At 38.2% G+C, this 26194-nt stretch overlaps 1 protein-coding gene across 1 annotated transcript in view; it reads right to left on the bottom strand.

The window, feature by feature from the left end:
* CFAP47 (cilia and flagella associated protein 47) overlaps positions 1 to 26194 on the bottom strand; it is a 318966-nt gene that overhangs the window by 40265 nt on the left and 252507 nt on the right. Inside the window, exons 57-59 of the mRNA XM_060767112.2 lie at positions 22143 to 22235; positions 2625 to 2784; positions 1218 to 1315 (exon numbers count right to left, since the gene is read on the bottom strand). Of these exons, the coding sequence (XP_060623095.2) occupies positions 1218 to 1315; positions 2625 to 2784; positions 22143 to 22235 (351 nt within the window). The remainder of the gene's footprint in view (positions 1 to 1217; positions 1316 to 2624; positions 2785 to 22142; positions 22236 to 26194) is intronic.

The raw sequence follows: 26194 nt of genomic DNA, 5'->3' as shown, positions 1-26194 counted from the left end.
ATCTGTTTTCATTTTTCCCCCATCTGGATTAGAATATGTTGCTGTTTCAACAGGGATTACAATCTCCTGCTGTAATGGTCTCTCCATGTTGTGGGAATCCCATTAGGGGTCTTTCTGTAACTTCAAGAAGAAGCCCAGTTAGGCATCAGCAGGCTTGCTTCACATCCAAGCAGACAGTGAGGGGTGTTGGGATAATTTATTGAAATTTGCTAAAATACACCATTCTCCCACTGTACTAAGGCTTGCATGAAGTTGGTGATCTGAATATTTCTCATCTTTGTGAAATACCCTGTAGAGCATAGGCATGGCAGGACTACTTCCATATCCAAATGCATTATAATTACACACAGATAAAAACATTATCAGATAATCATTAAAAAGATAAATAAAAATTCCACATGGAACTTATATTTTTTATTTTTTCCCCATTGCTCTATTAAAAGTTACTTGTTAATGCACAAGAAGTTTCCATAAATTTACATGAGAAGTTATATACTTGATTAATCTGTATTACTAACTGAATAGGTGCCAAATTCTATGCTTATATTAGAAAAGGAAATATTTGGAATACCATCTCCAAGTTGAAATAAATTGGGACTAAGGAGTATGGATCAACTACAAGATTGGTTTGGGCTTTGATTTGGAAAATAGCAAACAGGCTACTTCAGCTGCTACAACTCAAGTCTAAATCTGAATTTTTATTCAGAAACCCAGATCTTTGTATCTTCTATTGAACATGGTCAAGAAATCAATATAAGACTCCAATTTATTAAAGGCAATTGTGTAAGAATAACATAAAGAATAGTGAGGCACTCAGATAAGAATGCTATACAATTTCAGAGAGATAAGTGTAGTATTTACTGCAAGTGTTTGGGGAGAGTATTGTGTGCTTCCCAGTGTATATCCAGCATATGTACATTTAAAGACTCTCCAGGTAAAAAAAAACACCCTGCATAATTTCAAAAAGATGAGTAAAGTAGTTAGGTAGCTATGATTTACAAATTTCACACCAGCAAGAGTAAACCTACTGAATCAATGAGAACATGATAATTCAGCACTTATATACGATCAATCAATTTAATAGGTTTACTCATGCTGTGTCTAACAAATGTAGAAAATGCAATAAGATATGTGTGGAAGATGTGTTGTGGCAGAGACAGAAGCACAGATAAAAATCTATTTATTTATTTTCATTGTAGTCTCTCTGTTCACTTTACCTGGTGTAGATTTATAGGGTGGTGCTTCAGGGATTCCATGAATTGGATAGATCCAGCGGAAACCCAAGATTTCTTCATCCTTGGTTATTACAGTTTTGCTGAGAGATATAAGTAATAGTTACATTAATATGATAATTCTGGAACATTCATGGAATCTATATTGATCTAAGAGCAGTGAAGGTGAAATGGAAGGTGATGTGTCAATCCAATGAGATGATGCTCTCTCAGTCCAGCTGAACTGCAGTAAATTTGGGAAGGATGTGAGTGGTTGCTTCTGGGATCGGTCCAGAGCATTTCTGCTACAGATTTGCCCTGGATTTACCAGGCAGTGTAGATATGGTCTGAGAGAACAAAGTTGGTACCACAAGCTTTTGTAGAGTAAGGATGCATTTATACTGTAGAATTAATGCAGCTTGACACTACTTTAAATGTCGTGCTCAATGCTGTGGAATCATAGGAGTTGTAGTTTGGTGAGGAACAAATACTCATTGGCAAAGAAAACTAAAGACCTTGTAATACTATAACTCCCATGATTCCATATCATTGAGCCATGGCAGTTTAAAAGGTGTCAAACTACATTCACTATACAATGTAGATGAACCTAAGCTTTTTGGTTCCCACAGTTAATCTCTAAGATGCAACAAGATCTATTTGAATACAGAATATCTTTGGACAGGTCAGAAAATTCTGTACACAAGTCTCATATTCTAAAGTAATATAGCTATGCCTATCAATTGTACTTCTAAAAACATTCTGTGCCCACTAAAATAAAAGAAAGGCAGCATATGAATCAATATTTAAATACTATATATTGAGTATGGCAACATCACTAAGATGGGGTGGGCACTAAGATGGGGTGGGCACTGAGTTTTTTAATCTTTAAAAAATCTTCCCAATTTTTCACTTTAATCAGAAAGAAATACTTTTTCAAAACTCTTTTAAACTCCCAGGAACTACAAGCTTTGTAGTGACTCAATCATCACAAGCAACTAAATAGCAGTATGACATACGGATTCAAACTTTAATGATGACAGAGACCCAGAGTATGTTGCTGATGCTCTTCTCATATTCTAAGAGAGACATTTGCAAAGTCACTTCCAGTTCTCGCTTCAGTTTCTCAGCAAAATATTAGTAGTTTTTTTGCCAAAGCACACGGATATGTTATTTAAAATGTTATTTCAGAAACAAAACCATTCAGGGCAGCGCTTTGCAGGATTTGAGGGTGATTTCCACTCACCTAGAATTATAATTTGAGTGGTATATAGCTATACCAAAACTTCAGCCAAAATGAGATTGTAGCATCTTTTCCCTTCCTCTGCTTATACCAAAAAGTCTAAAATCGTGAACTCAAACAATACAATAATTTTCACTTCAAATAAATATATGTGCAGTGTTTACAATAATTACCTGTTTAATATTTTGCTTATTTCAATGGCATCATCATAAAACCATGTTCCGCCATCTGTTTTCACAACTTTAACAACAAGCACAGCTTCATACAGTTTCATGGCATAAGGTGCAAACAGTACTGGTATATCCAGCTTGCTTTTTTGAGGCAAAAGGATTCCTTTAAAAAAAATGAAGCCATTTAAATATTTTATGCTAAAAACAAATTATTGCCACTCTCCTGCCAGAATGTTGCTAGTCATATATATATATATTTAATATCAGCTCCATGGACAAACAACACTTTGGCATGTAATAAAACAAATTTAATTGATTATAGAAGTGCCTTAGTTTGCCATATACAAAAACTAATATGTCACAAAATCCACTTAAAGATAATTTGTCATTTTTGGAGACAATTTAACAGCTTAAACAGAGAACTAGATAGACTTGGTATCACAAGTACATTCTCTCATCTCCCAATATTATTAGAAATACCAACATTTGATCACAGAAATAAAAATATTACTTTTTTGGAGAATATTTCTGGTACAAATATATACTTTTGATCCAAATCAAAATAAAATGTGCCTACTGGTGGTCCTTCAGATAGAAGTTTACAGTGTTTTGCAGTCCAGAACCAAGGGGTACACATATTAATAAAGCAGTTCCTGGTTGTTGTTTGTGGATATTAATCCATTACCTGACACAATACCTTTTCCAGAAAAGGCGATGGGATTGGTAAATAATAGTATGACAGTTATCACTGTTGAAGCTAGGGGCACCTACTGACATTAAGACTTCCGAAAGTGCTCTTCTGTCATTTTATCAGTCAGTGAAAAAAAAAGTATGACCAGAAATATTTTAAATGCCTCTGAGCATATGCAGCATATTTTCCCCCCAACAACGATTCTTTATTTATTAGTCAATCTTTACCATATCAAAACATGCAAAACCTACAAAGCATACACACTTGCCCATACATATAGTAAAACCATATATGCATACAAGACATCCCGGCCTGCTGGCCTGTCGACCCACTCCTAAATGATTGTGCAACTACAAGATAAAAAGATTAAAAATTGATTAATTCCTTAAAGAAGGGATTGGACAGGGCCACGGGTAGGTAAAACTAGTGGTATATCCATATTAAGTTTTAAAGTTTGAATTTTGTTGGTGGCAGCAAGGTCACCTCTCTCTGCTTCCATCTTCTCGCAGATGGCCAGCGCTTTTTGCGTTAAAAGGGTCAATTTTAAAATAGAGTTTTTATCTGAACCCTGGAGGAGGATGTGCATTTTCTCCTTATTGTCTAAATAAGTATGATTCTCCAGCAGAGGTTCTAGATAGTAAGACCAAATCCTGTTGTAGTAGGAACATTTTAAGAAAAAATGTTCTGAGTCCTCCATTTCTGCATCTACCTCACAACACTCACAGGTTCTCCTCATGTAGGGAATATTCTGGTTTCGTCCCAACTGGGATTTAATGTTGAGCTGCTCAAATCTAGCTCGGGTAAAAAGTTTTCTAATATTTAGTGGAAGTATATATTTAGTGGAAGTATATATTTTATATATATTTTCTAATATTTAGTGGAAGAGAGATAAGGTTCCATGCCCATGTTACATTTAAATTTGGCCAGGTATGGAGTGGCTCTAGCTTGCGCTATAAAATGGTCATTAGATCATTTTGTGCAGCAATATCGAGAGCAATTTGATATACAATTGAGCATACGTTTGCCCCAAAAATTATTCATATGCTGCATACAATTTTTGCACAATCAAATCAATGCATCCTCTTTGTCTACCCAATCTCTATCAAGAAACATGGTCTTTAAATATAGGTGGTAGTAAGCATGCTTTGATTATAAAATTCAATGAGATCTAATTCTGGGTAGATTTTTAAAGAGAGAGAGAAGAAGAACAAGAAAAGACAAGGAAGACTTTAAAAGAAAGACAGGAAGAGGGCTTCAGTACCAAATTTATCCAGAACATCAAAGTGTGCAATGCTCTGTAGAACAGGGTACGTGAAATACAGAATGGAAAGAGTGAAAGAATAGAGGGAGCAAACAAGAAGGGAGGAAGTAGGGTGTTCATTAATTTAATTAATTGGATGTTTTAGGTCTAACAGCTCAAACCTTACCACACCGATCAGAGTTTATGACCCACTGAAGCAAAGCATGAGACAAAATGCTGAATCACATGAAAGAGAAACCAAGAGTTGAAAATGAGTAATAGATGGGACTGAGGAAAATGATTTATTCTATTATCCAAGTGTCTAGCACTCTGTGACCAACAATAAATGTGTTACAGGGTTATGAAAGAATTTATTGTAGCTCACCTGAAATAATATTTTTTCAATATAATCCCAAATAAAATGTTATAGAATCATAATGTACTTCCCCATAAAGATGTATATGTCAACAGTGGGGTGGGGGCTTGTGATTTTCTAAGGGCCAGGGATGATAAGGTAAAAGCAAAATAATTCCTTCCCCTATGCCATTTCATTCATGGGCAGACCATTATTTTTCTTCCTCTCTAGTCTTTTGCATTTGTCCTCTGATCTTTAGCTGTTTCCCATATCATCAACCATCTTTATTATGATCCAGTGGGTTAAACCCCTGTACCAGCAGGACTGAAGACTGACAGGTCGCAGGTTCAAATCCAGGGAGAGTGAGGATAAGCTCCCTCTATCAGCTCCAGCTCCTCATGTGGGGACATGAGAGAAGCCTCCCATAAGGATGATAAAACATCAAAACATCCGGGCGTCCCCTGGGCAACATCCTTGCAGACAGCCAATTCTCTCACACCAGAAGCAACTTGCAGTTTCTCAAGTTGCTCCTGACATGACAAAAAAAGTTACGATCCAAAGATCCAATTTGCTCTGCAGAAAAAGTGCACAACAGATTCATAAGTTGATAAGACCACTTAAAAACAGAACAAGTGCAATTTTAGATGCACATGAACAAGGGCAAAGACACTGCAAATATATACAAGGTAAGATTCAACCTGGGTCTAATACAGGAAGTTGTCTTATCCTGGCTACCTCAGAGAGAAACTTGGCAAAAGACAAAGTCACATGGGGGAAAATTGTCACCCAATAAAAACTTTACTTGGAATTGGGCAGATCTACCACATTGGCTGCTCAGTAGTACATTAATAATATGTAGCTGAGCTTTCTTGTAAAAAACTGCAGGACAAAAAGTTGTGATATATACATTCAACATAGAATCACAGAATCAAGGAGTTGGAAGAGACCTCATGGGCCATCCAGTCCAACCCCCTACCAAGAAGCAGGAATATTGCATTCAAATCACCCCCGACAGATGGCCATCCAGCCTCTGTTTAATAAAAAGCCATGTAATAAACATCCTGATTATTACATGGGCAAACTTTTGCATTATATGGGATTCCTGAAAATTTCCCTTGAAGCACTTTGGATAGGAACACATTGCACCTTGCCTTGGAGAACAGACAGTGGCATTTGGCCACAGTCAAGTTCTTAAGATAATTTGCTTCATGAAAAGGCCCAGTATAATGTAAGCTCAGGGCGCTTGGGAAACAAGAAACATATGAGCAAGAACACAGCTCAGAGAAAGTAATGTTCCACAGTCTTTGTTTAATATATTTAAGTGCCATATCATAACCCAGATGAGATAAAAGGGATGAAGAGAGGCTGATAAAAGAGGCTTTTTTAGAGTTAAGCTTGAACTAGTTGCTAGTGTTCCCATTCTGGGCTAGATGGTGAATCAGATCTAAGTCCCATCTGAAAACACTGACATTAATCCAACATTTAAGGGCCCACCATCAAGCTTTTATTAACAGGGGGATTCCCCCAGATTCTAACAGCAAGACACAGGATGGCACACATCTGGGGAACTGGAAGATGGCCTTCATGAACTTTGATTGGTGCTGGTATATCTTAGGTGTTAAGCCACCAATCCAGATGCTGGATACATACAGCAGCTTGGTAGCTGTCTTGGCATTAAAAAATTTAATAGCCGATGGGATATATCCATCCCCTTTGGTAATGCTAAAACATAGAATGGCTGATCTGCTAACTTGTCAGCTACATATCATTTGACCATATGACTCTTGACTTGTGTGAGCTCTCAATAACTGTTTCTCATAAATTCGTCTGATTAATATCTAGAACATATACACACAAACACACACACCTATTTCCAAAGACAGATATGATATAGCAAGCAGCTTAGCCTTCCTAGCATTTCTATTCTTTCTTCCTCTTTTTAGGATTTGCTGACTTACTGGACCTTCCCAGAGGAAGAACCATTATAATCAATTTAATGAATCAATGAGTTAAAGTATAGGATTAAATCTGGTAGTACTTGGAAATCTAATAAATTAAGCCATGTACTAAATAAAGGAAAACACTGTCAGAACCAGCATCGTAAAGTGTCTTGAGTGCTGGATTAGGATTCTAGAAGACCAATATTTGAATATTTGTTCAGCCATGGAAATTTAAGGAGTTGCAAGGGTTTCTATTTTATTTTGCTGCTTCCTTTGCTTTGGGCAAAATTTAAATACAGATCACCTTGGTTTTTATCCACCAAGTGCTCTGTGACAAAATGCTATAACGAGTCCTCCCAGAATCATACAGTATACAAGCATCATCATAGGTGCATACAAGAATGTCATGGACTAAATTACCAGTACAGCTCCTGCTGCTCAACACAACTAAACTAAAGTACTGATTTTTTTTAAAAAGATATTTGGATCATACAAGTAGGGTTTCAGATTCAAATTAGTCCAGATGTTCAAGCATACCAGTGCCACCATTCCATTTCCCCTGTGTTTAATGGCACACAGGAAAGGGGATGGCACCCACTTTTGCTGTTATTTGTTGCCACAGCAGCAATAGAATTTTGGAGAGCTCCAAGTGATTACTGGGCTCTTTGACGAAAGGCAGGGGGTTGTAAATCTTGTAATATATTTATTGTACTCAGAAAGTGCTAGGCACTTGGATAATCATAAATGTTCCCAGTTCTCCAAACCTATTTTAATATTCTGCAATGAGCAACCGAAGATCTGTTTTGCTGGTGGCTTGATCACAAAGGATGACATGTCCGCCCCTTCTCTCCAGGGAGCTGCAGTGTGACAAGAAGTTGCAACAGGAGTCCTCTTCAAATTGTTACACTGCAGACACCAGCCTGCAGCCAAACTCCAACAGAATATACTTCAATTGCTTGGTGTAGCTGCTAGCTGTTAAGACACTTCGAAGGAATCAGGATAGAAGACCATACTTTGTTATATGTTCATAACTACAGGATGCAGGATCTCAGCTCTTGAATGTTCTTGGAAAATTGCACCCCTATAACTTCAAAAGGAAGTCATAAAAAGCTGGCACAGTATGAATTCAATCCCCCTTCTTTTCCCTTTCTGCCCTTTCAAACCTTGTCAAACTTCAGCTATTCACAAAGTATATAAAAGAAAGAGGATATGAGCATTTAAAATATACTGCTAACTTGCTCATGTGCTGACCTTCAACAACCTCAGATGCAATCCCATAAGTGAGACTCTCAAAAGGCTCAAAGAAAACATAATAAAGTTTTTATCTACTTCATAACAGGAGTGTCATAACTCATGAAGGAATATTTACCAGAGATAGCATTTTTATAAGCTCTGTTTGCCATTTCACAAGGATCATGTTTCATAAAAATGTGAGCTGTTCCAACAGAAGCTTTGCAGACTTTAATTCATTAAAAGCTTGAATGTAAAAACTGTCCTTGTGGCATTAAAGAAATACAAGTTAAACAGTTGCTATTTAGATTAGAACAAATGGATTGAAAACTGATTTCAGTAATGAAATATGTAGTTATTTTGCAATTTATTATGTTTTGAAATGAACCTTGTTTAAAGATCAGCTTTTAATAATATAGCTGCTGTTAAAATAAAAATAACGGTAATATATTCTGGCAAATATTCATTCATTTATCATAAAAGTGCACTTACAACTAACACCATCATATAGATGATTAATACCACGATTCTAAGAACATTTAGTTAGTACTGCATTCCACTGGAATCAAATGGACATGCTCCCAGAAAAATACACTTAGGATAGAGGTGTTTAAAGAACACATTGCTAAATAGTATAGGTTCAGTAATAAAACTAAAGAAAATTACATTTTCTAATATATTGACTATGAAACAATTTGCTATCCTCATATACTTCTAAAGTAAAGGCTGCCATGATATGTGACAGAAAAAGATGTAAACTGTCTGCTGAAATAATATACATGGATTTTTACACTGCTATATTTTATTCTACACATTTGTTCCCATTTATATCAGTGATATATTACATTAATAAATGTTATAAATTTCACTATATACTTATATCTGCCTTATTTATTTTATTTTATTCAATTTATATTGTGTTTTTCTATATGTCAGTTTTAGAGTCAAATGTTCATAAAATTCTAAGTCAGGATTTTAATTTTACAAAACAATGTGATGTTGTGAGAAAATACTGAAAAGTACATGACATGTGCATAAGCAAAAGAAAGTTCAAGACAGAGCAATGATTAAGTAACAAGGCCAAACTAGATGTGAAAAAAATGCTATCCATATATCCAAGTCTCCTCTCCCTGTTATAACCTCTAGAACATCTCACCCACACTTGCAAAAATTCCATGTTTTCTTTATTTTCCCACATATGCTTCACACTGATTAGTATGTGAGTGACATACCTTAATGTCACTCAGACAATGTGTTATAAGACAAAGAGGACAGAAGGGACCATTCAGAGAACTTGTGTTTGCTACTTGAAAACATTACGTTATGTAAGATGTAGCTTTGGCTGTATTGTTGGATACAGAATACACAATCCCAATTACATTCCTCAAATGCAGATACTGTGTAGCAGCCAATGACTATAATTAGGTAAGCAGCTCTTCAAAGACAGTTCCTCAAAGAGGCAGACAATATTGACCATAGTGAACAGATTGTATAAGGTGTAACAGTTCTGTTGAGCTACTTGTTCTTGTCTGAATGAAAATGTTGCAACTGCCAGTTCCAACATTATTCTGTTCAGATTCATCTGCAATCAGATGATCAATGAGTCAAATTAAATATTAAAAATAGAGAGCTTATGGAGGTTTATTTTGCCAGTAATTATATGATTATTGTAAAGCTTAGTTTGGGCCTCTGAATGGGAAAAATTAACAGACCTTCTAATTTATATTTATATATTAGCTTGGTACCCGGTGTTGCCCAGGTTATTTGAAGAAGTCAATGTTTTTTTATTATTAATTTACAAAAGATTCTGGGTGAACTACAACTCACACCATGCCAGGTCAACCCCTGGAAACTCCATCAGTAGTTAAAGTTTGTCATGTTGAGAAAGTTTGCTCTAGATGCATCATTGGTGGAGTTCATGTGCACTCACTGCAGGGTAAACTACAACTCCCACCATGGCAAGTCGGTCCCTTCAAAACCCTACAATAGGTTCAGTTGGTCATGGGGGTTCTGTGTGCCAAGTTTGGTCTCGGTCTATTGTCAGTGGTGATCATAGTATCTCCGGATGTACAACTCCTGGAAATGAAGGTCAGTTCCCCTCAAACTCTTCCAATATGTTCAGTTGGTCATGGGGGTTCTGTGTGCTAAGTTCGATTCAGGCCCATTGTTGGTGGAGATCACCGTTTCTCTGGTTGTAGGTGAACTACAACTCCCAAAACCCAAGGTCAATAATTTTCACTAAATTCTATTGCTCATGATGTGCTAACTATATGGTTCTATAAAATACACTGACAATGTTGCAGAAATCTGAAGAAGTTTCTTCACATTTGGAAAAAAAAAAACTATCAGAGACAAGATATGCTTCCAGTGCATTTGATGGTTTTTCTGCAGGTGCAATCTTTTTCCATTTTCTATACCACAAGTCAAATTCTTCCATCAGTGTGTCAGTATTTTGAAGGCATTCATTGTAAAGTTCTGTGCACTTGTTCAAGTTGGATTTAAATGGCCACAAGTAATAGGGAGGAACACTTGCAGTTCCTGAACTACTTCTCTGTGCCTTGTAAACCTATCTTGAAACTGACTGCAGAAAAAGTCCAGAAACTGGATGATTTAGCCTATAATATTCCACTGGTGTTGGAGAAGTTGCCTGGATGTAGTTTTCACAAGTCTGTTTTGAACACATGTGAGGAATCCTAACTTGACCACCCATAGACTCCACTACTGATCTTGCTGTGTTAAAGATTTACTGAAATTCTTTCACAGATTCTGTGCACATCTTCCTGGCTTTTTCCAAGAGACTACAGACATGTTGCAGACAACCAAAAATGTCCATATCTACTCTTTGTACTGTTTTGCTAAGCTGAAGGGATGATTACAGAAGCGTTCTTAGGATGTGATGGTTACTACAAATTCAGCATTCAGAACAGCTAAAAGAAGGTGTCTACCTCAGGAAGAAGTCTCACTATTGTATAGAGGACTCTCTTTTAGTTCTTCAAGTGTTCTCACCTCCATACTGTACAGTTCAACAAAATGTAAATTGCATCATGTCACTCAACCCAATGGGTTTGACAAAGCGGCAACAGATTACTTACTCTTGATTCAGGGAAACCATCTTTTGTATTTTTCTTCAGCAGTTTCAGTCTGATGGATGATGCTCTGAGGAAATTGCACACAGATGATATTGTTCCTTGGCAGTTTCTGACAGGTGGAATGCTGCAAGTCTTTGCAAATGCCAAATTTAGGCCCCTTCTACACTGCCATATAAAAACCAGATAGATTATTAGCTTTGGCCTGCATTATATGACAGTGTAGACTCCAATAATGCAGTTCAAAGCAGATAGTATGGATTATCTGCTTTGATAATATGGATTATATGGCAGTGTAGATGGGGCCTAAGTGAGGCCCCTTCTACACTGTCCTTACATCCCAGGATCTGATCCCAGGTTATATGCTTTAAACTGGGTTACATGAGTCTCCACTGCCATATAATCCAGAATAAGCAGATAATCTGGAATCAGATCCTGTAATATAAGGACTGTATAGAAAGGATCTGAGTTATCACTGCAGTGGATGTATACAGTCATCAGATACTTCTGAGTCATAATTGCTTGTGCTCCACTAGTATGACCACTCCATTAGGAGCTGCTAATGTGAGTGGTCATATTAGTGGAGCACAGGCAATTATGACTCAGAAGTATCTGATGACTGTATACATCCAGGCAATTATGACCCTGTTGCAGGTTCAGCCCATTTTTTTCAGTGTTTTCAAAATAATGTCTGCAAATCATCCATCTGTCATATCACTTATTTTCACAAAGTTGATAAAGTCATCTCTTATCGTTAACTGTTCTGAGTTACTCACTAGGCTTGTACGTGGTTTTGGTTTGGTCAATTCCCTTTGGCCAATCTGGCTTGTTCAGCTGGCCATAATGGAAAGGGCTCAGACACCATGTTTTTTTGGGTCACATGGCAGCCAGTCACAGCTCCTCCTCTCCTATTCAGCATCATGCGACATGCAAAAGGGCTGCTGCATGCTTTCATGGGGTTTTCCTGTGAACCCTGCCTGTCAAGCCAGTCAGACACTCTGACATGTCTCATGCAAGCTGTGCCTATTTAATGGGGTGAACCTCTCCATTGCTCTCAGTTGGTTCCTGGCTCTAAAGAGGTGCTTCAGTCAGACTGCCTTGTCACTTGCTCTCAGCTTTATTTTTTGGCTTGGTTTGGCTTGGCCTCTATCTAGTATTGAATCTTTTTATTTTCCTTTATTTTCTTGATTCTTTATATTTAGTGAGACTGGGAGTTGGGAAGGTGTGGGATGGGTGTGTGGGGTGAGTTCATGTGTATGAGGACTTGGGAGAAAGAAAGAGCATATCTTTGCTCTTGGTGCGATTTTCTTTAAAAAAATATTTCGGTAGTGCTGAGGGCCTCAAGTCACCATTCAGCTTTTTCCTCCCCTCCTCTCCTTCAGAAAATACTTTTCAAATATTAACAATTATTATTATTAATAATAATCCCAGCAAACAAACAGAAAAACCTCATTCTCAGAAAACTACTACTTAGTTATCGGGACTTCCGGTTGGAGGCTGAATGGTGGAGGACGCATCTCCTCTGCTCTCAACAAGAGATTGCCAGGTTTGACGAGCCCGAGGGGTAGATCCCTCTCTCTGTTGGGTGGTCTGAGGCCCCAGAGGACAAGACCCCATAGTGCAGATGGCCGACGGTGTTTAAGAGGTGCCCCCCTCAAGGAGGCACCCAAAAACACCCGGTAACGTGGCACCGCAGGGGGCGGCTCATCTCCATGGCAGATGCCATATGGCATCCAAAACACCTCCATAGCTTCCAACACAAACATTAGAAAAAAAGAGAAAGAAGAGAAGAAAACAGACTTATTTAAACGATGCATTTTCTTCAAAGTGAGTAGCCGACGTTGATGACATTCTAAACAACAGAATAATCAGTGACTGGAGAGACCAGGAAACTACAGGAGACGGGAAACATAGGAAAACATAGGAACTGCTGGAAACCCAAAATACCAAACAACAAACAAATACTGAAGATAAATAACTGGGACGATCCAAAGGTAAAGGGGGAAGAGAAGGGGGGGGGAAGAAGAAAGAGGGGGGAGAGGATAAAGATTCAATCAATGGGGAATTGTGGCGGATCTAGCGGACGGCAGCAATAGCAACAGACTAAGACAAGGTTAAGAGCTATAAATATACAAGCGACAGACAGCTAATATACTCCTACAGATCACAGCTGGGTAGAGCCTAACCATCGGGCTCCCTCCCTACAAAGGGACGGCATAACCGATAGAGGGGCACATGGTAGGAGTGGACTCCAAAGGACGCTTCAGAGAAAGACGCCCTGAGGACCCTCCCAGGCCCCCAGGTACAGCAGGTTGTGGTCCAAAATAGGAAAAACGGAGAGAAACTGAGAAACAAAGATATAAAAGCTGCCAGAAAGCTAGAGAAAGAAAGCTAAAAACCGCTACTGCAGAGCCAAAGGAGACTCAAATACAATATTGCCCTAGTCTGTTTCTGCCTAAAACTAGGGCACCATATTTTTCTTTTTAAACAGTTAATACTTAAAGACAAAGAAGCCAACCCCCCCCTCCCCCAACCAGACAAAGAAAGAAGGAGAAAGACAAAGGGAAAAAACAAAAACAAAAACTGACCTTGAAGACGCTGGAAACATTCTGGAAGAGCGCGACCTTGGGACCAAGGCCAGACAAGACACACAGAAACAGGGAAGGCGACAGGGGAGGCGACAAAGGAGGGGAGAAGGGGAGGAGGAGAAGAGGAGAGCCACACGGTGCGCGTGCTTGGAGTGCAACTGCATCGTGCTGCGCACGCGCGCGCGAGGAGGAGCGCCCAACCAACTAACACGAGAAGAGAAGAAAGAAGAAAATCTCACGAGAAGTGGAGCGAGAAGAGGAAGGAGACGGCCCAAAGAAGGTAAACACAGAGAAAATAAAGAAGAAAGGGACAAACGAACATGCAAATATTCAAAAAATAACTAAAAATAATAACAATAATTAACAAAATAATCAAAAATAAATAAAATAAACAAAAATAGATATAAATAAATAAATAAATAAACAAAAATAAAAATAAGAACAAAACCAGAAACAAAAATTAACAATATACATAAATCAATAAGGAAGAAGAAGCACTCACGAATAAGGGGAAGAAGAGAGAGCAGCAGAGACCAACGACAGAACACAGAGAGAATAAAGATCAAAAATACAGGAAAAAGAAAAAGAGCCACGACAGTGTAAACAAAGAAATAAAGGAAGGGAGAATAAGAAAGAATAAGGAATAAAGGACTCAGATAAGAAAGATAATAAATAAAAGTACAAAAATCAAGAGATATGGCGGCAACAAACCCGAAAGGGAAGGCAACACAACCGACTAAGGCACAATCACAAACTCCAACACAGACAAAAAAAGATTCAATCTCAGAGGAATCCATACTTAAAGTAATTCTAGCTGAAATTAAAAGCTTATCCACCAAACAAGATACACAACATCAAGAACTGCAACAAGAAATACAAAAAATAAAAACAGATCTAAAAGAAGACATAGGCAAACTACGAACTGACGTAGACAATATGAAGAAATAAAACCAAAAGATAATTAAATCACAAGGGAAATGGGAGCATAAAATAAACAAACTGGAGGATCTGAACCAAAAATTCCAACAAAGAATTGATCTGTTGGAAAACAGAGAGCTGGAATATCAACTAAGGATACGAAATTTAGAGGAGGAAAAAGGAGAGAACCTGAAAGGAACAATAATTGAATTATTGGCGGAGCTACTTAATGTGAGTGATGAAATTATCGGACAAGACGTAGACAGAACATACCGGGTACCCACAGGATATGCGAAAAAAATAAAACATCTAGAGATATAGTGGTAAGCTTCTGCAGAAAGAGCACCCGGGATGAAATCCTGAAGGAAAACGCCAGAAAACCTATTTTCTACAAGGACAAAAGAATAATAATAATGAAGGAAGTTACACAACAAACACTAACAAAATGTAGAAAGTATGCCTTCTTGACAGAAGAACTCATAAAAAAAATTCAGATGGGAGAAGACAGAGGGAACAACAGTAACGCTAAATGATACAAGGTACTGGTTAAAAACTACTACTTAGTTATCTACCTATTTCTTTAATTCCTTTGCACACAAATTCTCTCTATTTATATTTCTCTCTGTGTTCTAAAAAGAAATCAAATATCTAAACATCAGGGGATGACCCAAACATTATGAAACTTGGTGGGCTAACAGTGGTTGATGCGTCTTCCAAGCATGGTCATTTTCATCCTGACTGCCCTAAAAATGACAGGAAGGGTAGCCCAGGAAGCCCCCCCCCCCATTGCCAACAATAGGCCAGACCTAGCTGCATTTTTTGGCTGTGGACCAAAAACAACTATTTGGCTACCTGCCCATTTTCAGGAGACACATAAAAATTGATCCGGGGATCTCCCAAAATTTGGCCGGCAGAAATGGATCGAGGTTCAGCTGAAATGCACAAGCCTAGCACTCACATCCAAAGTTTCATCTGCCAAATCAGAGAAATGCATTGCATCTTTCAATAATTTTTAGACCATCTTGTCACTACAAATGTTTATTAGCTCATTCAGTATTTGAGGACTAGTATATTGAGCATTCATAGCTGCAGTTTCAAGATGACTTTTCAGGTAAGTGTCTCTTGATCTGGCATGATATCGCAATAAGGCCCTGAAATTACTATCATTGTGCAAAGGTTCCTGGGAGGTAATAGGTCTTGAATCATTGCTCCCTCTTAAAGCCAGTTCTTGTCGGGCACAAAGGACAATAGTTTCCACAATTGGTGGAGTTTCCTTCTGTTTTCTTCTGCTTTCCTTTATTGTGATGAGAGGTTACATCAGGATGTTTTGCACTGTAAATTTTCAGCCAAGCACAAGTTGTTCTGATGGTAATTTTGGTGTCCATTGAATACTTTTATTGCATTTTTCCATCGCACAATTGGTTTAGCAACCAAAGCACCAAGCTTCTGACGAACACCTTTACCCCAACTTCTCTAAACACCATGCAGTACTTACAGAGTGCACCTTGTAGATTAAATGAGTAGGCTAACTAGGAAAATCCACTGAACTATTTATGTTGAAAACTTAAATGCTTCTTCTTATCCACAGGAAATACATATCCTGACAATGGAGTCTGTGCATTTTGTACTAATTGAGCTTTCACTTGGTCATCAGAAACAGTCTTGTTCATAGAAAGTTCAATGTCTAACAGGGGCACAACTTCATGCCTTGCTCATGTTCCATGGTTTCTTTGGCAAGGCTTGGATTAGATGAACCAGTGGAAGACATCTGAGCTTCTAGAGTCCTCAGTTTTCACTTGCAGTCCAGGTGTACATGCATGCTCTGGAGTCTTCATCAGTACCAGCTGCTGCAATCATTCTCAACCTGCTGCCTTCTTAGTTTCAATATTTGGCTTTTCCTTTTTTTTTTGCCAGGAACTCAAAAACATTGAGTTGCTTTGATAGAACTTTGGGCATCTTCTGGAGTCAGGTGGATAAAAGGACCCCTCCCCCCAGCACCAACTGCCGCTCTGGGCCAGAGCGAAGAGAGGGGAGGCCAGGGGACAGTTCCACCTTGTCTCCTGTGCTATTCTAATAATATAATATAATATAATATAATATATAATGTATAAACATATAATATTTATAATATTATAATGTAATGCAATATAATACTAATAATAACATGATATTATAATTATATATTTATATTACATGTAATATTACTAATAATATTACAATATAATTGGTATAGTACAATATAGCAATATTTAAAACTGATATTGTACTATGCTAATAATATAATATGCTGTATGTATATATACCTTGTAAGCAGCTCTGAGTCCCCTTCGGGGTGAGAAGGGCAGCATATAAATGTCGTAAATAAATAAATAAACACTAACAGGAACTAATAGGGCTTTAAATCTCAGAACAGCAATTCTGGAGGGACTCTTAATTTTTGCTTCTCATAGACTTAGTATGGGATTTTGGTTAATCAGTTAAATTTCATGAGCCATCCAGCATTTTTTAACCTGAAAATTTTCAGAGGTGGTATGACCCCCCCCCCTCCCCCAGCTACAGGTTTGCATGGCACCACTTATGGCCTTTTTGAATGCCTGGGTGGGAAAATTGTAGTGGTGGAAAGGGGGCAGCTGGTCCCCTGAGGCAGCACTGGCAGTTTCCCCTCTCCATGGAGTGATCCTCAAGTTATCCTCAAAAATAGGACAAGTGCAAAGAAGCCAGAATGGATGTCCAAAGAACTTCTAACTGTGCTAAGACACAAAAGAGACATGCACAAGAAGTGGAAAAAGGGAGAAATTACCAAAGAAGAATTCAAACAATTAGCCAACACCTGTAAGGAAAAGGTCCGCAAGGCTAAAGCACAAAATGAGCTCAGGCTTGCCAGGGACATTAAAAACAATAAAAAGGGCTTCTATTCTTATGTCAGTAGAAAAAGGAAAAACAAGGAGGTGATAGGACCTCTTCGCGGAGAAGATGGGGCAATGCTGACAGGGGATAGGGAAAAGGCAGAACTACTTAATGCCTTCTTTGCCTCGGTCTTCTCACAAAAAGAGAGTCTTCAACCTCAGCAAGATGGAGTGGATGAGGGATTGGAGGACATCCAACCCCAAATTGGGAAAGAAGTCGTCCAGGAATACCTGGCCGCTCTTAATGAGTTCAAGTCCCCAGGGCCAGATCAACTACACCCCAGAGTATTGAAGGAACTAGCGGAAGTCATTTCGGAACCATTGGCAACCATCTTTGAGAGTTCTTGGAGAACGGGAGAAGTTCCAGCAGATTGGAGGAGGGCCAATGTGGTCCCAATCTTCAAGAAGGGAAAAAAGGATGACCCAAACAACTACCGTCCGGTCAGCCTCACGTCGATACCGGGCAAGATTTTGGAAAAGATTGTTAAGGAAGCGGTCTGCAAACACTTAGAAACAAATGCAGTCATCGCTAATAGTCAACATGGATTTATCAAAAACAAGTCATGCCAGACTAATCTGATCTCTTTCTTCGATAGAGTTACAAGCTGGGTAGATGCGGGGAATGCTGTGGATGTAGCATACCTGGATTTCAGTAAGGCCTTCGACAAGGTCCCCCATGACCTTCTGGCAAGGAAACTAGTCCAATGTGGGCTAGGCAAAGCTACGGTGAGGTGGATCTGTAATTGGTTAAGTGGACGAACACAGAGAGTGCTCACTAACGCTTCCTCCTCATCTTGGAAAGAAGTGACAAGTGGAGTGCTGCAGGGTTCTGTCCTGGGCCCGGTCCTGTTCAACATCTTTATTAATGACTTAGATGAAGGGCTAGAAGGCATGATCATCAAGTTTGCAGACGACACCAAATTGGGAGGGATAGCCAATAGTCCAGAGGACAGGAGCAGAATTCAAAACGATCTTGACAGATTAGAGAGATGGGCCAAAACTAACAAAATGAAGTTCAACAGTGACAAATGCAAGATACTCCACTTTGGCAGAAAAAATGAAATGCAAAGATACAGAATGGGAGACGCCTGGCTCGAGAGCAGTACGTGTGAAAAAGATCTTGGAGTCCTCGTGGACAACAAGTTAAACATGAGCCAACAATGTGATGTGGCGGCAAAAAAAGCCAATGGGATTTTGGCCTGCATCAAGAGGAGCATAGTGTCTAGATCTAAGGAAGTAATGCTACCCCTCTATTCTGCTTTAGTTAGACCACATCTGGAATATTGTGTCCAATTCTGGGCACCACAGTTCAAGAGAGATATTGACAAGCTGGAATGTGTCCAGAGGAGGGCGACTAAAATGATCAAGGGTCTGGAGAAGAAGCCCTATGAGGAGCGGCTTGGGGAACTGGGCATGTTTAGCCTGAAGAAGAGAAGGCTGAGAGGAGATATGATAGCCATGTATCAATATGTGAGAGGAAGCCACAGGGAGGAGGGAGCAAGCTTGTTTTCTGCTTCCTTGGAGACTAGGACGCGGAACAATGGCTTCAAACTACAAGAGAGGAGATTCCATCTGAACATTAGGAAGAACTTCCTGACTGTGAGAGCCGTTCAGCAGTGGAACTCTCTGCCCCGGAGTGTGGTGGAGGCTCCCTCTTTGGAAGCTTTTAAGCAGAGGCTGGATGGCCATCTGTCAGGGGTGATTTGAATGCAATATTCCTGCTTCTTGGCAGAATGGGGTTGGACTGGATGGCCCATGAGGTCTCTTCCGTTCAGCAGTGGAACTCTCTGCCCCGGAGTGTGGTGGAGGCTCCCTCTTTGGAAGCTTTTAAGCAGAGGCTGGATGGCCATCTGTCAGGGGTGATTTGAATGCAATATTCCTGCTTCTTGGCAGGGGGTTGGACTGGATGGCCCATGAGGTCTCTTCCAACTCTTTGATTCTATGATTCTATGATTCTATGATTATCCATAGGTCGAAATTCATAATTTTATGTATTTACTTCACTTGTATACTGTTTTTCTCCCTCCAGCAGGGAATTCAACGCGGTTTTCAATATAATTATGGCAAAATTTAATGCCTCACTTACAGAAACCTAACATAATGATAAAAACATACAATTATCAATTAAATCATAAAACATGACATCATTTAACATTAAAACATGGAATTAAAAACATTAAAATCGCACAATTCAACAATGGCAGACTAGGCCATTCCAAATATCATATCTATTGAACATAATCCCTGATCATTCCTTGTATTCCCCCCCCACACACCCCCCACCCCCAAAAAACCTGCACTCAACATGTACATGAATATATATGGTAAATATAACTCATTCACTTTATTTTCTTTACAATTATAGAGCAGCATAATGGTACAGTATTTGTGTTTTGGTTGTAATGGTCACACATAGCATATTTTCAATGATTTGTTGCTTTAGAGAAATCAGATAAAACTGAACCAACAGCAACTTAAAGTACCAAGTCATTTTACATTAAATCTATATTATTTAGTATATTTATACGACTGAGTCATATTCCCTCTGCATTGGCATGGGGGGGGGGGGATAACACTATTAAAGTTAACTAATCACTAAATACAAATTGAAGTGTAGTGGCAATAACAAATATTCCTTCTAAATTTACTTGGGTTCAACAGGTCAAGTTATTCTAATCCAAATACTGCTGTTCCAAATATGAAACTGGAAAAACTAAATTCTCTTTGATAAAAACAAAAATAGTGTGTTGGGAATGATTTATTATCTGTCCATTAACAATGTTTAGAACAGTTTGTTAATTCCAGTAAATATGATAGAATATCAAAATGAAAAGAATTACAGTGCTGAAATAGGATAGGTATATTCATTTTAATTAAATTAATCTTTCGCTACAGCGAACAATTTAAATGACTCCATTTGTCAAAAACCAGAGTTATTATTTTACTAGATTATGTAGAGAAGTTATGAAGTAGATAAACAATATAATCAAAGTGGCAGGACACATAAAACATCATTATAGTACATTGGGATTTCTCAGATTTTCTGCAAGCTACAAATATATAACAGGAGTTGGCAACTTTGAGGCTCTTCTGATATATCTAGATTGCAATTTTCACCATCCCTGATGACAAGCTATACTGATGGGCTGGTGGCAATTACAGACCAACTTCATCTGGATTACCACAAATTGCCCACTCCACTATAGGGGAACTTGTAAGAAATATGAAATGGGGATCTGCCCTGCCACAAATGCTTTCCCTTAAATATGGGAATCCTAGAGCAAGATGGAAGCACTAACAAGAGCTTTGGCACCACCTCTGGGAAATCTGTGCATACAGTACTGCTTGCTGGCACCTAATCAACTGACATAGCTTTGTGTTGAGCCAATGGCAGATTGCCCGTGGATTCAATACTCCCACACTCATCCTCAACCTACTACTCCTCACTCCATCAAGCTAATGTATTGCAGGGATTATCATCATCATCATCATCATCATCATCATCATGTTATGTTTATTTATACCCTGCTTTTCTTTCACATCAGCTGCCAGATTTCCAGAAGTGCTAGCTACTGAAATTTGAGGTATACATGGGAATGGCTGACAGGCTGTGATTTATCTGGGAGGCACAATGTCTCTGCAAAAAATTGTGCATACATGGTGGGTGTATATTGCTACTAAGTTTAGAATCTGTCTGAATAAAAGACCCTGGCAAGATATTTGAGGGTAGATAGATCATAATGTTAACTACATAGCTCACATGAGCTGGCTTATTGGGAAAGCATCTGCAGCCAATTCATGAAAACTTTAGAAAAGACACAGGAGTTAAACTTCTAATTAGAGAGATATTAATTCATTGAACAGATTAAGAGAACCCTAAAAGCAATTAAAATGCATTAGTAAGTGTGTGTGTGTGGGGGGGGGGGGTGGAACAGCAGCTCATTAGGACCCAAATAAAGAGGTTTTTGTCTGTTAGTGGAAGGATGTCAAGGAAATTGCTGGCCTAGCCTCCTCCAGCAAGGAGGCTAGGCCATTTTCCCACAAGCTAGGATTTTGAAGAATGGTGGAATTGAGGAAATGGCTCCCTCAAAGCCTAGGCAGTGAACAGCATAAATTCCAATCCATTCCTTTCACAAACTATTACATTTTCTATTGAAATTTGGTAGTGACAAACACGCATGCCAAAGCACTTTACTTTGAAATAGTATGCACTGAGTCACACCTTTAAAAAAAAATCCATTCATTCACTCAGAAGCCTCCAGGAAGTAGCAATCTATGTTACATCAACTTTCTATTGCTGTACCATCCCATTATTGCAGCAAATTTGGTGGACTGTGCCCAGGGTGCAATATTCTAACAGATCAAACTGCCCTTTAACCAATAGAAGCTGACCATATCTGCTGCAACTTTAGTCTAAGTCTTATATCCTGGTTATAATCTCCGTTATTTAAAAGTTAAACATGTGATAAATTATTGTTGTTGCATAGGAACAAACTATACAGACATACATTCCAACAACTGCACAACAAATCATGTAGAAAAATAGATAAACAATGTTTCTGTGTACCTATTTTTTCCTTGAGTGGAAGCCAGAAAACAGAGTCTTTACTGGAATGATGAAATGTACATGTATCGGGCTCATGAACGATACGCTCCTGATCTAATAAAAAAGAAACAAGAAAGAAAAAAATTCTGTTGCATTTCAATGTCACATTCAAGGAAAGGAATTCACTAGAGGTTGAAATGTGATCAAAGGACTGCTCTAATGTAAGAACTGATGAATGCTCTTCAAAGTATACTTTGAAATAGAAGATGACATTTTTTCAGGTTTCTCTGCATTTTAATCTCTTTCCTCTGCATGCCAAAAATCACTATACATACTAATAAAATCCTACTGAACATACTTGGAATAAAATACAGATTATTTTCTCCCAGCTTAAGAGAATCCAAAGTTTTAAAAAGGGGCTGGACTAAGAAGTTTGAACTGAAAAATGTTCATAACTTGAAATAACTTATACTCTACTGGAACATGTAAATCAAAGCAATTGATGTTTATTCCCAGTAATCAGCACTCTACAATTTCTTGCCACATTATTTATAGAAATTTTTGAATGCAAATAATGAATTGTTAATATTTTAAATGCATGTTGGTGTTGACTTTAGTTAAGTGATGGCTATACACTACATAGAAGGGTATTCTCTCCAAATAATAAAACTTTATAATTTCAAGCAACAGAAAAATCCAGTTATCATAACGAAATATTTGGTGAAGCAGTCCTAAGAAAGAACAGTATTGATTTGATATCAGCAAATGGAAAGTTATTCACACTGAAATATATGACTTTTTTAACACATAAGAGGAGCAAAGCTGCACCTTTAGTGATGGTCCCTATCACATGATGCCATTTCCATTCCACTGTTGATTTGCTTTTTTCCTATAATTAACCCTTTCCCACCAATAGCCTTCAATAGTTGCCAATCCTCCAACAGTCCGATCATGTATCTTGTGTAATGGGTTTCTTCTGCTTCTGTGCTGGCATGCCAGAACTGAATTGACATCAAGAGATTGGATTCTCCTTTCCTCCTGTCCCTCATTTCCCTCACTATTCCCGAGTTCTTTTTTTCCTTTACAGTAGTATTTTGGCTTTTTTATACAACTATTAATGGAACCATGAAAATGCTTTAAAAATAATGACAAAAGTTATAAAAGAATGCAAGTGCAAGAGGGTACATTTATGAGGATATGTAGAAGTACAGTTGTGAGACCATGGAATGAATCAATTGTGCAGAGGAAGCGAGGTGTGACAATGAAGGTGCTCATGCCAGTATGTATCCAATATCAAGGATCACACAACCAACGTGGAAGAGCAGCTTCATCCAATAAAGTACTAAGTAGGCTTGAAATACTTCAATATTTCATCATTTGACTTGCATCTTGGTTTTGTCTCAAAAAATTGAACTCAAGAAAGCTGATGGGACTTACAGCAGCTAAATTTCATTATATTTATACATCATCAGTAAATTGCTTTCATACTGGAATTGCAATTTATTGTTCTACACTTACTCAAAATTTTCACTATGCCAGCACTGGAAATTAGTTTTGAAATAAACCATGATTCCCAATTTTGCTAACAAAATTCTATTTTCTGCTTCCAGAGGGAAAGACTGACCGAACTCAGAATCTCTGAAAAAGCTGTTGCCTTCAGCTGATGTCAGATGTTCTGCCATTTATGTATATAACACACTAGACTAAGATAAGAACATAAATCTCTCAGTGATTTTTTTATGCTTTATAGTATATTGTTAAGCATTTACCCAATGAAAAAAGCCAAATATATTTTCATTAAAATATGTTATATCTTTCTTATAGTACAGTTTTGTTGCTGTCAGTATCAAGTTAAAGCACAGCGGCTGCTAGCTCCTAAGCAGATGATACAAATATATACTTGTGTATAGGTTGACCTACTGAGTAAGTTGACAGCAAGTGTTGGGGCCAAAATTGTAGATTTTGATATGCCCTCTGTATAAGTCAGGGGTCTTCCCACAAAAAGAGAAAAGCAATAATAATAGCCCCCTGGCATCTGCTGTTTTTTATCTAGAACATTGTATACAGAGGGCAACAATCAAATCAACCAAAGCACTCCCTGCCTCAAAACCAGGCCTGAAGCCAGAATGAAATGTGTCCAGACATTCTACCTCATTCAGGAATCAATGGAATTGGGAGGCCACCATACACCACAGAACCTCACTCAACAATAGAGTATTAGAGGCAGGTTAATAATTACCCCATAGAGCAGGATCCATGATATGCCTGAAGTACAACAACCTCATACCAGGGCATGGCTAAAGGAGACATAATTCCCTACTATAACTCTTCAAATAGCAGCAGCCAGAGAAACAAGTGGATGGATGGTAGGGAGTTCTTCTGTGACTTCCAATAAAAACCATTCTGAAAGTGAACTGAAGTGCCAAAAGCCCAATCTTTGAATTCAAGGCAAGTATTAGGAGTTGCTGAGGTTGATGTCCCACATCAAAGAATGTTGATTTTAATAACATCACTGATTCTAATATTTTCTATTTTCTTACATAATATTGAAAATATATGTTTCATTTTATTGGTCATGATGATTCAAACCTACTACAGACAATCAAGCTAGCTAATACAATGAGTCAAGCTAATTTTGGGACAGTAAACAACAGACAACAGGGCAATGATATAACACATAGTTACTATGATTTATGATAACTCAAACAAAACAAATTTATATATAGATTAAAAACTATAGCCTGCTATACACTCCATTATACTCATTTTACCCTTTTAAAAAAAACGCTCAAAATTCTGGCCTATCTTGCAGCTATTATCTGAAACATGAGGTTGTGAAAGTGATCACAGAATCAACACACAGATACCTAATTAGCAGTTCTGATACTTACAATGACAGCCAAAAAGAGTATAATGGAAAACCAATTTCAGCAACTTTGTAGTTGGTAGGGAGAATGGCACGTGTGAAAAAGAATTACAGCAAGAGTGGGAAAATGAGCTGTCAAGAATCAAATGATGTTACATCTGCACTGTCATATCATCTAGCAGATTGCTCTACAGAGGAATATTGGTACCAGGTGAACGTATGCTTTCTCTAAGAGGAATGGAGAATTGCTGTTAACCTTGTGGTGTGACTCTATCAATCCATGCATACCCAGTGGTATATACAAAAACAACAGAGTTACCCAACTTAATTCCCCTTCATTTTTACCCCTTAAATTCTGTTACCTTACCGATGTTTATTTATTTTATTCAAAGAAATACTGAATCCCCAGATAGCCCATGTATCCTGAAACACCACCAACAGATATAAATAACAGTAAAATACAATACAATGACATATTATAAAAGAAACAGATGAATAATGCAAGTATAACAATTGATAAAGCTAATCCAGTGAATAACTGTCTGAACAGAAAGACTATTGCCACATGGTGAAATGGCAAGAGCAAGATTGCTATCTTTGTTTGTTAAAGCAAGGCATTCCAGAGTTTTGGTTTGGTGATCACTGATAAATTGGTTTCTTTGGTTTCCATCAGATGTTGAAACCATAGTTGGGACACAGAGAACGGCCTGTGAAATCTTAGGGAACAGCTAGCTGCCATAGAAAGGTGTAGAAGTTACTAAAATATCCAAGACCTAAGCATTGAGTGCCATTACCAGTATTTTTAATTGTTAATGAGGGGAAAATTAGACTGTAGTCTCTACAGAACAAATGTAATATAAAATCTAGGGCAAAGATACACAGCAGCATTCACATTGCAGCATTCTACATCAACTGTTCTTTCCAAAGACTCTTCAAAAATAGCTCCAACATGAAATGCAATGCAGTATACCATTTAGTGCAACCAAAGACCTAATCACAGTTGGCAAATCCTTCATCCTACAACACTTCACCAAAGCAGCCAGCACAAAGCCCACCGGATCTCATCACATAATGCACAGCTACTTCCGGTGGGGCTCCATGATGGCTGAGTGGTGAAGTATTCTACAATGTGGAATTATGAACACAGGAGACTACCTGTTTTCAGATTGGAAATAATGGGGACAGCGTGGGAGCATACCGGAAAGGT

This window comes from Anolis sagrei, chromosome 3, assembly GCF_037176765.1.
Source record: "Anolis sagrei isolate rAnoSag1 chromosome 3, rAnoSag1.mat, whole genome shotgun sequence".
NCBI classification, from domain to species: domain Eukaryota; kingdom Metazoa; phylum Chordata; class Lepidosauria; order Squamata; family Dactyloidae; genus Anolis; species Anolis sagrei.
The sequence above is the reverse complement of the archived record's forward strand: the minus strand, read 5'-3'. Positions and strand labels throughout refer to the sequence as shown.